The 17,440-nt window shown below is 45.4% G+C and overlaps 1 protein-coding gene across 1 annotated transcript in view; it reads left to right on the forward strand.

Annotated features, from left to right (window-relative positions):
- The window catches only part of LOC123995573 (kinesin-like protein KIF13B), an 89,239-nt gene that overhangs the window by 44,978 nt on the left and 26,821 nt on the right, over positions 1-17,440 (forward strand). Inside the window, 8 exon segments of the mRNA XM_046299203.1 lie at positions 1,091-1,237; positions 1,675-1,824; positions 2,096-2,200; positions 3,708-3,881; positions 9,265-9,422; positions 13,948-14,080; positions 16,079-16,228; positions 16,684-16,768. Coding sequence (XP_046155159.1) covers positions 1,091-1,237; positions 1,675-1,824; positions 2,096-2,200; positions 3,708-3,881; positions 9,265-9,422; positions 13,948-14,080; positions 16,079-16,228; positions 16,684-16,768 — 1,102 coding nt within the window.

Below are 17,440 nucleotides of genomic sequence, written 5' to 3' on the forward strand. Positions count from 1 at the left end.
TGAGCGGCCTTTCAGGTTATGTCGATATAGGACTCATTTTACTGTGGATATAGATACTTTTGTACCTGTTTCCTCCAGCATCTTCACAACGTCCTTTGCTGTTGTTCTGGGATTGATTTGCACTTTTCACACTAAAGTACATTCAAATCAAATCAAATGTATTTATATAGCCCTTCGTACATCAGCTGATATCTCAAAGTGCTGTACAGAAACCCAGCGTAAAACCCCAAACAGCAAGCAATGCAGGTGTAGAAGCATTCATCTCTAGAAGACAGAACGCGTCTCCTTCCTGAGCGGTATGGCGTCTGGGTGGTTTTATGGTGTTTATACTTGCGTACTATTGTTTGTACAGATGACCGTGGTACCTTCAGGTGTTTGGAAATTGTTCCCAAGGATGAACCAGACTTGTGGAGGTAAAAAAAAACATTCTGAGGTCTTGACTCACTTCTTTAGATTTTCTCATGATGTCAAGCAAAGAGGCACTGAGTTTGAAGGTAGGCCTTGAAATACATCCACAGGTACACCTCCAATAGACTCAAATGATGTCAGAAGCTTGGAATTGTTATACAATGAAATAATCTGTAAACAATTGTTGGAAAAATGACTTGTCATGCACCAAGTAGATGTCCTAACTGACTTGCCAAAACTATAGTTTGTTAACAAGAAATTTGTGGAATGGTTGAAAAACGAGTTTTAATGACTCCAACCTAAGTGGATGTAAACTAGTTTTAATGACTACAACCTAAGTGTATGTAAACTTCCTACTTCAACTGTATATACACACACAAACCCTTTCTCGCCTCTCTCTTTCCCCCTCTATATCTCGTTTCTCTCTCTCTCTTTCTCTTTCTTTCTCTGTCTCGCTCCCCCTCTCCCTCTTTCTTTCTCTCTCTCTCTTTTTCTCTTTCTTGCTCTCGCTCTCTCTCTCTCCCTCTCTCTTTCTCTTTTTCTCTCTTTTCTCTCTTTCTCTCTCGCTCTTTCTCTCTCGCTCTTTCTCTCTCTCGCTCTTTCTCTCGCTCTCTCTTTCTCTCTCTCGCTCTCTCTTTCTCTCTCTCGCTCTCTCCCTCTCTCTCTCTTTCCCTCTCTACAGCGTGATGCGGTGCTAAGTGAGCCTGCGGTGCAGGTGAGACGTAAGGGTAAAGGGAAACAGATCTGGGCTCTGGAGAAGATGGAGAACAGACTGGTGGACATGAGAGAACTGTACCAGGAGTGGAAGGACTACGATGAAGACAACCCTGTGAGTCCCCCTCTGTTTCCCCCTTTCCTCACCCTCTCTCTCCCCCTTTCCTCACACCATCTCCCTCTCTCTCCCCCTTTCCTCACCCCGTCTCCCTCTCTCTCCCCCTTTCCTCACCCACTGTCTCCCCTTTCCTCACACCGTCTCCCCTCTCTCCCCCTTTCCTCACCCACTGTCTCCCCCTTTCCTCACCCCGTCTCCCTCTCTCTCCCCCTTTCCTCACCCACTCTCCCCCTTTCCTCACCCACTCTCTCCCCCTTTCCTCACCCACTGTCTCTCCCTTTCCTCACCCGGTCTCCCCCTTTCCTCACCCCCCCGTCTCCCTCTCTCCCTTTCCTCACCCCCCATCTCCCTCTCTCCCTTTCCTCACCCCCGTCTCCCTCTCTCTCTCCCTTTCCTCACCCCCCGTCTCCCTCTCTCCCCTGGTCTCTGTCTAGGTAATGCGTTCCTACTTCAAGCGTGCCGACCCGTTCTTCGACGAGCAGGAGAACCACAGTCTGATTGGAGTGGCCAACGTGTTTCTGGCCTGTCTCTTCTACGACGTCAAGCTGCAGTACGCTGTACCCATCATCAACCAGAAGGGAGAGGTGTGTGTGACTGTGTGTGTGTGTGTGTGTGTGTGTGTGTGTGTGTGTGTGTGTGTGTGTGTGTGTGTGTGTGTGTGTGTGTGTGTGTGTGTGTGTGTGTGTGTGTGTGTGTGTGTGTGTGTGTGTGACTGTGTGTGTGTTTGTGTTCTACGAAAACAATATTGTTATTGAACAACTAAATTAACACAGAATCCCTTCATTTTGTTGCTGCCTTCCCGTCTGCCTTCACAGTGGACTCTTTGACTGAGATGTCTGTCTGTCTTCCTGTTAGGTTGCAGGGCGTCTACATGTGGAGGTGTGGCGAGGGAGCGAGGGGCTGGAGAAAGGAGAGACCAGTCCAGATGGCGAGACTCAGGAACGCAAAATGGAGTGTGTGGTAAGAGACAACATCAGGTCCTGAAATGCATAGATGGACATCAGACAGTAATGTAATGTAATATGTAATATGTAATGTAATATGTAATGTAATATGTAATATGTAATATGTTATGTAATATGTAATATGTAATATGTAATGTAATATGTAATATGTAATATGTAATGTAATATGTAATGTAATATGTAATATGTAATGTAATATGTAATATGTAATGTAATATGTAATATGTAATATGTAATGTAATATGTAATATGTAATGTAATATGTAATGTAATATGTAATGTAATATGTAATGTAATATGTAATGTAATATGTAATGTGTAATATGTAATGTAATATGTAATGTAATATGTAATGTAATATGTAATGTAATATGTAATATGTAATGTAATATGTAATATGTAATGTAATATGTAATATGTAATGTAATATGTAATATGTAATGTAATATGTAATATGTAATGTAATATGTAATGTAATATGTAATGTAATATGTAATGTAATATGTAATGTAATGTAATATGTAATGTAATATGTAATGTAATATGTAATATGTAATATGTAATATGTGTAATGTAATATGTAATGTAATATGTAATGTAATATGTGTAATGTAATATGTGTAATGTAATATGTGTAATGTAATATGTGTAATGTAATATGTGTAATGTAATATGTAATGTGTAATATGTAATGTAATATGTAATGTAATGTGTAATATGTAATGTAATGTAATGTGTAATGTGTAATGTGTAATGTGTAATGTGTAATGTGTAATGTAATATGTAATATGTAATGTAATATGTGTAATGTAATGTAATATGTAATATGTAATATGTAATGTAATATGTAATGTGTAATGTGTAATGTAATATGTAATATGTAATATGTAATGTAATATGTAATGTAATATGTAATATGTAATGTGATATGTAATGTAATATGTAATATGTAATGTGATATGTAATGTAATATGTAATGTGATATGTAATGTAATATGTAATGTAATATGTAATGTAATATGTAATGTGTAATGTAATATGTAATATGTAATATGTAATGTAATATGTAATGTAATATGTAATGTAATATGTAATATGTGTAATGTAATATGTGTAATGTAATATGTGTAATGTAATATGTGTAATGTAATGTGTAATGTGTAATGTAATATGTAATATGTAATGTGTAATATGTAATGTAATATGTAATGTGTAATGTGTAATGTAATGTAATGTAATGTAATGTAATGTAATGTGTAATGTAATGTAATGTAATATGTAATGTGTAATATGTAATGTGTAATGTGTAATGTAATGTAATGTAATGTAATGTAATGTGTAATGTGTAATGTGTAATGTGTAATGTGTAATGTGTAATATGTAATGTAATGTAATATGTAATGTGTAATGTAATATGTAATATGTAATGTAATATGTAATATGTAATATGTAATGTGTCTCCTCCCTCCTCTCCCTCTCCTCCCTCCTCTCTCTGTCTCCAGGTCAGGATCCTGCAGGCTACAGGTCTTCCTCGTCACCTGTGTAACTTTGTGTTCTGCCAGTACCATTTCTGGGGGCAGGATGAGCCTGTGTTCATCGCCCCAGAGGTGGAGCCTACACCCCCCTCAGCCACCAGCAGAGATCCCCTCTGCACCGTACTTTTCGACAGTAGCAAGGTGGGACAATGGAGTCGGGGCCGGATTACTGAACGGGCTGGGACCCCCCCCCCGACAGATATTATATAAACATGCCATAAGCAATGACAAAATGTGTAGAATTGCAGAAAATTTGCTTTAAAACTGCAAAAATGTTCTCTCGGCCTCATGGTAAAATTTGATAGAATTGCAGGAAGTTAGCCACCCTCCTGGAGGTAGGGGCCCCGGATGTGGTCGTCCGGCCCTGAATGGGGGAGTCACTAGATATGCCGAGGTTTGAAGGCCTTTCTATATGTCCTTTTCTGTGCTTTTATTCGCTAAAGAGGAGTCTCTCACCACATGACTACAACAGACTTGGGTTGAAGGATCTATAATCACGCCTGACAAGGCCAATGAAATACGCGTCTCGCTTCCACAGTTGATAAGCCTGAGGCTCGGATTCATTCCTTCGAACTTAACACCACTCTTCACTGAGCCTAGGGTAACCGAGTGGGATACGGAGGGGGGGGTTTAAACATTTAAACAAGCTTCCAAACTAAGTTGTGCTAGATGAAGCCTGTCCCCTTGTGGACACGGGGGGCTCCGGTAATGCCGGACGTAGCACTCCAAACGTGGAGGCACTGGCATCACAATAGTGTTTTTGTGGAGGGGCTCACCGCTCACTCAGACCTGTGCTAAAGCCCCTTGCTCTGAGGCTCGGAGGTCGTTTCTTCATCTGAGGTGCAGCAAGCCCTGCTTCCTCCGACTCCAGGAATTGGAAATAGGAATGTGAGTGCCATAATGCTGGGTGAAAGGTAGTAAGCTTAACCAACAACGCAGTTCAAGAAATAGTTATAAAAAATATTTACAAAATAAAGTTAAAAAATGAAGTAATACTATAACGAGGCTATATACAGGGGGTACCGGGTCAGTGTGGAGGCTATATACAGGGGGTACCGGGTCAGTGTGGAGGCTATATACAGGGGGTACCGGGTCAGTGTGGAGGCTATATACAGGGGGTACCGAGTCAGTGTGGAGGCTATATACAGGGGGTACCGAGTCAGTGTGGAGGCTATATACATGGGGTACCGGGTCAGTGTGGAGGCTATATACAGGGGGTACCGGTACCGGGTCAGTGTGGAGGCTATATACATGGGGTACCGGGTCAGTGTGGAGGCTATATACAGGGGGTACCGGGTCAGTGTGGAGGCTATATACATGGGGTACCGGGTCAGTGTGGAGGCTATATACATGGGGTACCGGGTCAGTGTGGAGGCTATATACAGGGGGTACCGGGTCAGTGTGGAGGCTATATACATGGGGTACCGGGTCAGTGTGGAGGCTATATACAGGGGGTACCGGGTCAGTGTGGAGGCTATATACAGGGGGTACCGGTACCGGGTCAGTGTGGAGGCTATATACAGAGGGTACCGGTACAGAGTCAATGTGGAGGCTATATACAGGGGGTACCGGTACCGGGTCAGTGTGGAGGCTATATACAGAGGGTACCGGTACAGAGTCAATGTGGAGGCTATATACAGGGGGTACCGGTACCGGGTCAGTGTGGAGGCTATATACAGGGGGTACCGGGTCAGTGTGGAGGCTATATACAGGGGGTACCGGGTCAGTGTGGAGGCTATATACAGGGGGTACCGGGTCAGTGTGGAGGCTATATACAGGGGGTACCGGTACCGGGTCAGTGTGGAGGCTATATACAGGGGGTACCGGTACCGGGTCAGTGTGGAGGCTATATACAGGGGGTACCGGGTCAGTGTGGAGGCTATATACAGGGGGTACCGGGTCAGTGTGGAGGCTATATACAGGGGGTACCGGGTCAGTTTGGAGGCTATATACAGGGGGTACCGGGTCAGTGTGGAGGCTATATACAGGGGGTACCGGGTCAGTGTGGAGGCTATATACAGGGGGTACCGGGTCAATGTGGAGGCTATATACAGGGGGTACCGGGTCAGTGTGGAGGCTATATACAGGGGGTACCGGGTCAGTTTGGAGGCTATATACAGGGGGTACCGGGTCAGTGTGGAGGCTATATACAGGGGGTACCGGGTCAGTGTGGAGGCTATATACAGGGGGTACCGGGTCAGTGTGGAGGCTATATACAGGGGGTACCGGGTCAGTGTGGAGGCTATATACAGGGGGTACCGGGTCAGTGTGGAGGCTATATACAGGGGGTACCGGGTCAGTGTGGAGGCTATATACAGGGGGTACCGGGTCAGTGTGGAGGCTATATACAGGGGGGTACCGGGTCAGTGTGGAGGCTATATACATGGGGTACCGGTACCGGGTCAGTGTGGAGGCTATATACAGGGGGTACCGGGTCAGTGTGGAGGCTATATACATGGGGTACCGGTACCGGGTCAGTGTGGAGGCTATATACAGGGGGGGGTCAGTGTGGGGGCTATATACAGGGGTACCGGGTCAGTGTGGAGGCTATATACATGGGGTACCGGTACCGGGTCAGTGTGGAGGCTATATACAGGGGGTACCGGGTCAGTGTGGAGGCTATATACAGGGGGGGTACCGGGTCAGTGTGGAGGCTATATACATGGGGTACCGGTACCGGGTCAGTGTGGAGGCTATATACAGGGGGTACCGGGTCAGTGTGGAGGCTATATACATGGGGGTACCGGGTCAGTGTGGAGGCTATATACAGGGGGTACCGGGTCAGTGTGGAGGCTATATACAGGGGGTACCGGGTCAGTGTGGAGGCTATATACAGGGGGTACCGGGTCAGTGTGGAGGCTATATACAGGGGGTACCGGGTCAGTGTGGAGGCTATATACAGGGGGTACCGGGTCAATGTGGAGGCTATATACATGGGGTACCGGTACCGGGTCAGTGTGGAGGCTATATTTACATTTTACATTACATTTAAGTCATTTAGCAGACGCTCTTATCCAGAGCGACTTACAAATTGGTGCATTCACCTTATGACATCCAGTGGGACAGTCACTTAACAATAGTGCATCTAAAACTTAGGGGGGTGAGAGGGATTACTTATCCTATCCTAGGTATTCCTTAAAGAGGTGGGGTTTCAGGTGTCTCCGGAAGGTGGTGATTGACTCCGCTGTCCTGGCGTCGTGAGGGAGTTTGTTCCACCATTGGGGGGCCAGGGCAGCGAACAGTTTTGACTGGGCTGAGCGGGAGCTGTACTTCCTCAGTGGTAGGGAGGCGAGCAGGCCAGAGATGGATGAACGCAGTGCCCTTGTTTGGGTGTAGGGCCTGATCAGAGCCTGGAGGTACTGAGGTGCCGTTCCCTTCACAGCTCCGTAGGCAAGCACCATGGTCTTGTAGCGGATGCGAGCTTCAACTGGAAGCCAGTGGAGAGAACGGAGGAGCGGGGTGACGTGAGAGAACTTGGGAAGGTTGAACACCAGACGGGCTGCGGCGTTCTGGATGAGTTGAAGGGGTTTAATGGCACAGGCAGGGAGCCCAGCCAACAGCGAGTTGCAGTAATCCAGACGGGAGATGACAAGTGCCTGGATTAGGACCTGCGCCGCTTCCTGTGTGAGGCAGGGTCGTACTCTGCGGATGTTGTAGAGCATGAACCTACAGGAACGGGCCACCGCCTTGATGTTGGTTGAGAACGACAGGGTGTTGTCCAGGATCACGCCAAGGTTCTTGGCGCTCTGGGAGGAGGACACAATGGAGTTGTCAACCGTGATGGCGAGATCATGGAACGGGCAGTCCTTCCCCGGGAGGAAGAGCAGCTCCGTCTTGCCGAGGTTCAGCTTGAGGTGGTGATCCGTCATCCACACTGATATGTCTGCCAGACATGCAGAGATGCGATTCGCCACCTGGTCATCAGAAGGGGGAAAGGAGAAGATTAATTGTGTGTCGTCTGCATAGCAATGATAAGAGAGACCATGTGAGGTTATGACAGAGCCAAGTGACTTGGTGTATAGCGAGAATAGGAGAGGGCCTAGAACAGAGCCCTGGGGGACACCAGTGGTGAGAGCGCGTGGTGAGGAGACAGATTCTCGCCACGCCACCTGGTAGGAGCGACCTGTCAGGTAGGACGCAATCCAAGCGTGGGCCGCGCCGGAGATGCCCAACTCGGAGAGGGTGGAGAGGAGGATCTGATGGTTCACAGTATCGAAGGCAGCCGATAGATCTAGAAGGATGAGAGCAGAGGAGAGAGAGTTAGCTTTAGCAGTGCGGAGCGCCTCCGTGATACAGAGGAGAGCAGTCTCAGTTGAATGACTAGTCTTGAAACCTGACTGATTTGGATCAAGAAGGTCATTCAGAGAGAGATAGCGGGAGAGCTGGCCAAGGACGGCATGTTCAAGAGTTTACAGGGGGTACCGGGTCAGTGTGGAGGCTATATACAGGGGGTACCGGGTCAGTGTGGAGGCTATATACAGGGGGTACCGGGTCAATGTGGAGGCTATATACAGGGGGTACCGGTACCGGGTCAATGTGGAGGCTATATACATGGGGTACCGGTACCGGGTCAGTTTGGAGGCTATATACAGGGGGTACCGGGTCAGTGTGGAGGCTATATACAGGGGGTACCGGTACCGGGTCAGTGTGGAGGCTATATACATGGGGTACCGGTACCGGGTCAGTTTGGAGGCTTTATACATGGGTTACCAGTACCGGGTCAGTGTGGAGGCTATATACAGGGGGTACCGGTACCGGGTCAGTGTGGAGGCTATATACAGGGGGTACCGGGTCAGTGTGGAGGCTATATACAAGGGGTACCGGTACCGGGTGTGTGTAGGTAATCATTCAGCCAAGTTACCTGGGCACAGGGACTATGGTGGTCTGCTTGAAACATGTAAGTATTACAGACTCTAAATCCTAAAACACACAACACAGGTACTCGCACGTACCAATAGACATTGCAACAATAATCAACAAGACTATGGAAACCAAAGGGCACATATATACTAATCAGTGGGAATAGGGGACAGGTGTGCCGGAAAGTTCCGAAGTGATCCATGACAAGGGTGATCACACAGTTGTCCAGAACAGCTGGTGCTCTCATGCATGCTTCAGTGTTGCTTGCCTCGAAGCGAACATAAAAAGGCATTTAGCTCGTCTTGTAGGCTCGCGTCACTGGGCATCTCACGGCAGTTTCCCTGTAATAGTTTGTAATAGCCCTGCCACATCTGACGAGCGTCGTAAAAATAAATAATCTTCGTCCAGTTCGAGATGATTAATCGCTGTTCTGTTATCCAGAAAGCTCTTTCGGTCATAAGAGACGGTAGCAGCAATATTATGTACAAAATAAGTTACAAACAATGCAACAACAAAAAAAACGAACTAAATAATACAGTTGGTTAGAATAAATAAAAAATCTGCCATCTCCAAGTTTCCAGGATTTTGCAAACCTACCCAGAGTAAAGCAGAAGAACCGTAGAACAGTGCCCATGTTTGTTTGTCTATACGCGTTTGTTCCCAGGAGCTGGAGGTGTGTGTGTCCGAGGAGTTTGTGGAGTTTGTGGCGGAGGGGGCAGTGGCCATCGAGGTGTTTGGACATAAACAGGTGAACCACCGCAGGAACCTGGCTCTCTGGGATCTGGGAGTCATTCAGGCCAAGACACGAACCCTCAGAGAGAGGTGAGATCTGGTAGGATAATAGGAGTCTACCGGTGTAGATGGGACATATGGGTTGGTGTGTACTGGGTTGTAATTCACTAGAACCCAAGTGGATGAAACGAGGGGCTATCTGGACTTGTTCAATAAGAAACTCTATTTTTCATTGGAAAATGTGTTCTGATTGCAAAATGTTTTGCTAAGTGGGCACTAATGAGTACGACTCCGGTAATGTCTGGTCTGGGGTAATGTCTGGTCTGGGGTAATGTCTGGTCTGGTGTAATGTCTGGTCTGGTGTAATGTCTGGTCTGGTGTAATGTCTGGTCTGGTATAATGTCTGGTCTGGTCTGGTCTAGTGTAATGTCTGGTCTGGTCTAGTGTCTGGTCTGGTCTAGTGTAATGTCTGGTCTGGTCTAGTGTAATGTCTGGTCTAGTGTAATGTCTGGTCTGGTCTAGTGTAATGTCTGGTCTGGTCTGGTCTAGTGTAATGTCTGGTCTAGTGTAATGTCTGGTCTGGTGTAATGTCTGGTCTGGTGTAATGTCTGGTCTGGTGTAATGTCTGGTCTGGTCTGGTCTGGTGTAATGTCTGGTCTGGTGTAATGTCTGGTCTGGTGTAATGTCTGGTCTGGTGTAATGTCTGGTCTGGTGTAATGTCTGGTCTGGTGTAATGTCTGGTCTGGTGTAATGTCTGGTCTGGTGTAATGTCTGGTCTGGTGTAATGTCTGGTCTGGTCTAGTGTAATGTCTGGTCTGGTGTAATGTCTGGTCTGGTCTAGTGGTCTGGTCTGGTGTAATGTCTGGTCTGGTCTGGTCTGGTCTAGTGTAATGTCTGGTCTGGTCTAGTGTCTGGTCTGGTCTAGTGTAATGTCTGGTCTGGTCTAGTGTCTGGTCTGGTCTAGTGTAATGTCTGGTCTGGTCTGGTCTGGTCTAGTGTAATGTCTGGTCTGGTCTAGTGTAATGTCTGGTCTAGTGTAATGTCTGGTCTAGTCTAGTGTAATGTCTGGTCTAGTGTAATGTCTGGTCTGGTGTAATGTCTGGTCTGGTATAATGTCTGGTCTGGTCTAGTGTAATGTCTGGTCTGGTCTAGTGTAATGTCTGGTCTAGTGTAATGTCTGGTCTAGTGTAATGTCTGGTCTAGTGTAATGTCTGGTCTGGTGTAATGTCTGGTCTGGTCTAGTGTACTGTCTGGTCTAGTGTAATGTCTGGTCTAGTGTAATGTCTGGTCTGGTGTAATGTCTGGTCTAGTGTAATGTCTGGTCTAGTGTAATGTCTGGTCTGGTCTAGTGTAATGTCTGGTCTGGTCTAGTGTAATGTCTGGTCTAGTGTAATGTCTGGTCTAGTCTGGTCTAGTCTAGTGTAATGTCTGGTCTGGTGTAATGTCTGGTCTAGTGTAATGTCTGGTCTAGTCTAGTGTAATGTCTGGTCTGGTGTAATGTCTGGTCTAGTGTAATGTCTGGTCTAGTCTAGTGTAATGTCTGGTCTGGTGTAATGTCTGGTCTAGTGTAATGTCTGGTCTAGTGTAATGTCTGGTCTAGTGTAATGTCTGGTCTAGTGTAATGTCTGGTCTAGTGTAATGTCTGGTCTAGTGTAATGTCTGGTCTAGTGTAATGTCTGGTCTAGTGTAATGTCTGGTCTAGTGTAATGTCTGGTCTGGTGTAATGTCTGGTCTGGTCTAGTGTAATGTCTGGTCTGGTGTAATGTCTGGTCTGGTGTAATGTCTGGTCTGGTGTAATGTCTGGTCTGGTGTAATGTCTGGTCTGGTGTAATGTCTGGTCTGGTGTAATGTCTGGTCTGGTGTAATGTCTGGTCTGGTGTAATGTCTGGTCTGGTGTAATGTCTGGTCTGGTGTAATGTCTGGTCTGGTCTGGTGTATTGTCTGGTCTGGTCTAGTGTAATGTCTGGTCTGGTCTAGTGTAATGTCTGGTCTAGTGTAATGTCTGGTCTGGTCTAGTGTAAAGTCTGGTCTGGTGTAATGTCTGGTATATTGACTGGTCTGGTATAATGTCTGGTCTGGTGTATTGTCTGGTCTGGTCTAGTGTAATGTCTGGTCTGGTCTAGTGTAATGTCTGGTCTGGTGTAATGTCTGGTCTGGTGTAATGTCTGGTCTGGTGTAATGTCTGGTCTGGTGTAATGTCTGGTCTGGTCTGGTGTAATGTCTGGTCTGGTGTAATGTCTGGTCTGGTATAATGTCTGGTCTGGTCTGGTGTAATGTCTGGTCTGGTCTGGTCTAGTGTAATGTCTGGTCTGGTCTAGTGTCTGGTCTGGTCTAGTGTAATGTCTGGTCTGGTCTAGTGTCTGGTCTGGTCTAGTGTAATGTCTGGTCTGGTCTGGTCTAGTGTAATGTCTGGTCTGGTCTAGTGTAATGTCTGGTCTAGTGTAATGTCTGGTCTAGTCTAGTGTAATGTCTGGTCTAGTGTAATGTCTGGTCTGGTGTAATGTCTGGTCTGGTATAATGTCTGGTCTGGTCTAGTGTAATGTCTGGTCTGGTCTAGTGTAATGTCTGGTCTAGTGTAATGTCTGGTCTAGTGTAATGTCTGGTCTAGTGTAATGTCTGGTCTAGTGTAATGTCTGGTCTGGTGTAATGTCTGGTCTGGTGTAATGTCTGGTCTGGTCTAGTGTAATGTCTGGTCTAGTGTAATGTCTGGTCTAGTGTAATGTCTGGTCTGGTGTAATGTCTGGTCTAGTGTAATGTCTGGTCTAGTGTAATGTCTGGTCTAGTGTAATGTCTGGTCTGGTCTAGTGTAATGTCTGGTCTGGTCTAGTGTAATGTCTGGTCTAGTCTGGTCTAGTCTAGTGTAATGTCTGGTCTGGTGTAATGTCTGGTCTAGTGTAATGTCTGGTCTAGTCTAGTGTAATGTCTGGTCTGGTGTAATGTCTGGTCTAGTGTAATGTCTGGTCTAGTCTAGTGTAATGTCTGGTCTGGTGTAATGTCTGGTCTAGTGTAATGTCTGGTCTAGTGTAATGTCTGGTCTAGTGTAATGTCTGGTCTAGTGTAATGTCTGGTCTAGTGTAATGTCTGGTCTAGTGTAATGTCTGGTCTGGTCTAGTGTAATGGCTGGTCTAGTCTGGTGTAATGTCTGGTCTAGTCTGGTGTAATGTCTGGTCTAGTCTGGTGTAATGTCTGGTCTAGTCTGGTGTAATGTCTGGTCTGGTGTAATGTCTGGTCTGGTGTAATGTCTGGTCTGGTGTAATGTCTGGTCTGGTGTAATGTCTGGTCTGGTGTAATGTCTGGTCTAGTGTAATGTCTGGTCTGGTCTAGTGTAATGTCTGGTCTAGTCTAGTGTAATGTCTGGTCTAGTCTAGTGTAATGTCTGGTCTGGTGTAATGTCTGGTCTAGTGTAATGTCTGGTCTGGTGTAATGTCTGGTCTGGTGTAATGTCTGGTCTGGTGTAATGTCTGGTCTGGTCTAGTGTAATGTCTGGTCTAGTGTAATGTCTGGTCTGGTCTAAGGTAAAGTCTGGTCTGGTCTAGTGTAAAGTCTGGTCTGGTGTAATGTCTGGTATATTGACTGGTCTGATATAATGTCTGGTCTGGTGTAATGTCTGGTCTGGTGTAATGTCTGGTCTGGTATAATGTCTGGTATAATGTCTGGTCTGGTGTAATGTCTGGTCTGGTGTAATGTCTGGTCTGGTATAATGTCTGGTCTGGTCTAGTGTAATGTCTGGTCTAGTGTAATGTCTGGTCTAGTGTCTGGTCTGGTCTAGTGTAATGTCTGGTCTGGTCTAGTGTAATGTCTGGTCTAGTCTAGTGTAATGTCTGGTCTAGTGTAATGTCTGGTCTGGTGTAATGTCTGGTCTGGTGTGATGTCTGGTCTGGTGTAATGTCTGGTCTGGTGTGATGTCTGGTCTGGTATAATGTCTGGTCTGGTATAATGTCTGGTCTGGTATAATGTCTGGTATAATGTCTGGTCTGGTGTAATGTCTGGTCTGGTGTAATGTCTGGTCTGGTCTGGTATAATGTCTGGTCTGGTATAATGTCTGGTCTGGTATAATGTCTGGTATAATGTCTGGTCTGGTATAATGTCTGGTCTGGTATAATGTCTGGTCTGGTGTAATGTCTGGTCTGGTATAATGTCTGGTCTGGTATAATGTCTGTATAATGTCTGGTATAATGTCTGGTCTGGTATAATGTCTGGTATAATGTCTGGTCTGGTATAATGTCTGTAATGTCTGGTCTGGTGTAATGTCTGGTCTGGTCTGGTATAATGTCTGGTCTGGTATAATGTCTGGTCTGGTATAATGTCTGGTCTGGTGTAATGTCTGGTATAATGTCTGGTTTAATGTCTGTCTAGTGTAATGTCTGGTCTGGTGTAATGACTGGTATAATGTCTGGTATAATGTCTGGTCTGGTGTAATGTCTGGTCTGGTATAATGTCTGGTTTAATGTCTGGTCTGGTTTAATGTCTGGTCTGGTTTAATGTCTGGTCTGGTATAATGTCTGGTTTAATGTCTGGTTTAATGTCTGGTATAATGTCTGGTCTGGTATAATGTCTGGTTTAATGTCTGGTTTAATGTCTGGTCTGGTACAATATCTGGTCTGTGTGTCTCCAGGTGGAGTGAGGTGACTCGTAGGCTGGATCTCTGGGTTCAGGTGTTGGAGCTGAATGACGCAGGAGAGTTCACCCCTGTAGAGGTCCTACCACCCAAGGACGTACGCACAGGGGGCATCTTCCAACTCAGACAGGTAGCTGTGTTTCTGTGTATTTTTTTTCTATTCTTGTGAGGACATTCTACTGTGTGTGTGTGTGTGTGTGTGTGTGTGTGTGTGTGTGTGTGTGTGTGTGTGTGTGTGTGTGTGTGTGTGTGTGTGTGTGTGTGTGTGTGTGTGTGTGTGTGTGTGTGTGTGTGTGTGTGTGTGTGTGTGTGTGTGTGTGTGTGTGTGTGTGTGTGTGTACAGTAGGACAAAAGTATTTTGTCAGCCACCAATTGTGTAAGTTCTCCCACTTAAAAAGATGAGAGGCCTGTAATTTTCATCATAGGTACACTTCAACTATGACAGACAAAATTAGAAAAAAACTCCAGAAAATCACATTGTAGGATTTTTAATTTATTTATTTGCAAATTATGGTGGAAAATAAGTATTTGGTCAATAACAAAAGTTTATCTCAATACTTTGTTATATACCCTTTGTTGGCAATGACAGAGGTAAATGTTTTCTGTAAGTCTTCACAAGTTTTCTACACACTGTTGCTGGTATTTTGGCCCATTCCTCCATGCAGATCTCCTCGAGAGCAGTGATGTTTTGGGGCTGTTGCTGGGCAACATGGACTTTCAACTCCCTCCAAATATTTTCTATGGGGTTGAGATCTGGAGACTGGCTAGGCCACTCCAGGACCTTGAAATGCTTCTTACGAAGCCACTCCTTCGTTGCCCGGGCATTGTGTTTGGGATCATTGTCATGCTGAAAGACCCAGCCACGTTTCATCTTCAATGCCCTTGCTGATGGAAGGAGGTTTTCACTCAAAATCTCACGATACATGGCCCCATTCATTCTTTCCTTTACACGGATCAGTCGTCCTGGTCCCTTTGCAGAAAAACAGCCCCAAAGCATGATGTTTCCACCCCCATGCTTCACAGTAGGTATGGTGTTCTTTGGATGCAACTCAGCATTCTTTGTCCTACAAACACAACGGAGTTGAGTTTTTACCAAAAAGTTATATTTTGGTTTCATCTGACCATATGACATTCTCCCAATCTTCTTCTGGATCATCCAAATGCGCTCTAGCAAACGTCAGATGGGCCTGGAGATGTACTGGCTTAAGCAGGGGGACACGTCTGGTACTGCAGGATTTGAGTCCCTGGCGGCGTAGTGTGTTACTGATGGTAGGCTTTGTTACTTTGGTCCCAGCTCTCTGCAGGTCATTCACTAGGTCCCCCTGTGTGGTTCTGGGATTTGTCTGGTATAATGTCTGGACTGAACACTTTTTTTCCCCCGTGTGTGTGTGTGTGTGTGTGTGTGTGTGTGTGTGTGTGTGTGTGTGTGTGTGTGTGTGTGTGTGTGTGTGTGTGTGTGTGTGTGTGTGTGTGTGTGTGTGTGTGTGTGTGTGTGTGTGTGTGTGTGTGTGTGTGTGTGTGTTTCTCAAACAGGAGTGTGTACAGAAGTTTCCATCTTATGGATAGATGCTCTGGATAAGAGCGTCTGCTAAATGACTTAAATGTAAATGTTATAGATGAAAACGTCATAGATCATGTGATAGGCACATGTAATAAGTGTTTAGTAGGTTCAGTCTTGTCGTGTGGAGGTACGTTCCTTCCAGGACTCAGGAACCATTCCTCTAACCTTAACCCTGTCTCTATCCCCCTCCTGGGGTACTAATTAACCCTGTCTCTATCCCCCTCCTGGGGTACTAATTAACCCTGTCTCTATCCCCCTCCCCACCCAGGGCCAGTCTCAGACTCAGGAACCATGCCTCTAACCTTAACCCTGTCTCTATCCCCCTCCCCACCCAGGGCCAGTCTGACTCAGTAACCATGCCTCTAACCTTAACCCTGTCTCTAACCCCCTCCCCACCCAGGGCCAGTCTGACTCAGTAACCATTCCTCTAACCTTAACCCTGTCTCTATCCCCCTCCCCACCCAGTGCCAGTCTCGGACTCAGGAACCATGCCTCTAACCTTAACCCTGTCTCTATCCCCCTCCTGGGGTACTAATTAACCCTGTCTCTAACCCCCTCCCCACCCAGGGCCAGTCTCGTCGTTTGCAGGTGGAGGTACGGTCCGTACCTGACTCAGGAACCATGCCCCTCATCGCCACAAACATCCTCTCTGTTTCCATTGGCAACGTGGAGGTACGCGAGATCTGCCGCTGGGATGAGGACGTGGACAGCTATCAGGTAACACTGACTGCAATCCGTTTTAATAGTAGTTTGAGACGTTGGGAGAATCTCAATTGCATTTTTTTGTTGATTCTTCACGTCATCTCTTCTCGTTGCCTCCTCAAAAAAAATGTTTGGATTAGAAGGTCAGAGGTCCATCCCCTCTGACTTTCTCATCCAGAGGGTCTCCAGGAGGTGAGGAAAGAGGATGGGAGTAATCAAGAAAATGCAATGGATGTTCTCTCATAAGAGTTGAGTGAAGGAAAGTAGTCACAGGGGGTTGTATAGTAGGGCACAGCAAAGCAAAACTGAACTTTGTTCTGATAATACCGTGTGTGTGTGTGTGTGTGTGTGTGTGTGTGTGTGTGTGTGTGTGTGTGTGTGTGTGTGTGTGTGTGTGTGTGTGTGTGTGTGTGTGTGTGTGTGTGTGTGTGTGTGTGTGTGTGTGTGTGTGTGTGTGTGTGTGTGCGCAGGAAGGTGATCTGGAGAGGTTGAGGGACCAGTGGCTGACCACTCTCACTAAGAGGCAACAGTACCTGGACCAGCACCTGCAGGAAGGTGATCTGGAGAGTATTTGAGGGACCAGTGGCTGAAACCACTATTAATAAAGAGGCTATTATTAACAGTACCTGGTTACCAGCACCTAGTATTGAAGATGGTTAAAAAGTATTGATCAGACTGACTGACACATTACATTACACACAGAGCATATTCATGACTTGTATTTGAACAAAAATATTAGACATAATGAGTGTGAAATACTATTAATAATGAGAGTATGCCAGTTAAAATACTATTATTAACAGTAGTAATAATGAGTGTTATACAGTTAAAATAGTATTGATAATGAGTGTTTTACAGTTAAAATAGTTTTGATAATGAGTGTTTTACAGTTAAAATACTATTAATAATGAGTGTTTTACAGTTAAATAGTATTGATAATGAGTGTTTTACAGTTAAATAGTATTGATGATGAGTGTTTTACAGTTAAAATAGTATTGATAATGAGTGTTTTACAGTTAAAATAGTATTGATAATGAGTGTTTTACAGTTAAAATAGTATTGATAATGAGTGTTTTACAGTTAAAATAGTATTGATAATGAGTGTTTTACAGTTAAAATAGTATTGATAATGAGTGTTTTACAGTTAAAATACTATTGATGAGTGTTTTACAGTTAAAATAGTATTGATAATGAGTGTTTTACAGTTAAAATACTTTTCATAATGAG

Source organism: Oncorhynchus gorbuscha, linkage group LG14, assembly GCF_021184085.1.
Source record: "Oncorhynchus gorbuscha isolate QuinsamMale2020 ecotype Even-year linkage group LG14, OgorEven_v1.0, whole genome shotgun sequence".
In the NCBI taxonomy this organism is placed as follows: Eukaryota; Metazoa; Chordata; class Actinopteri; order Salmoniformes; family Salmonidae; genus Oncorhynchus; species Oncorhynchus gorbuscha.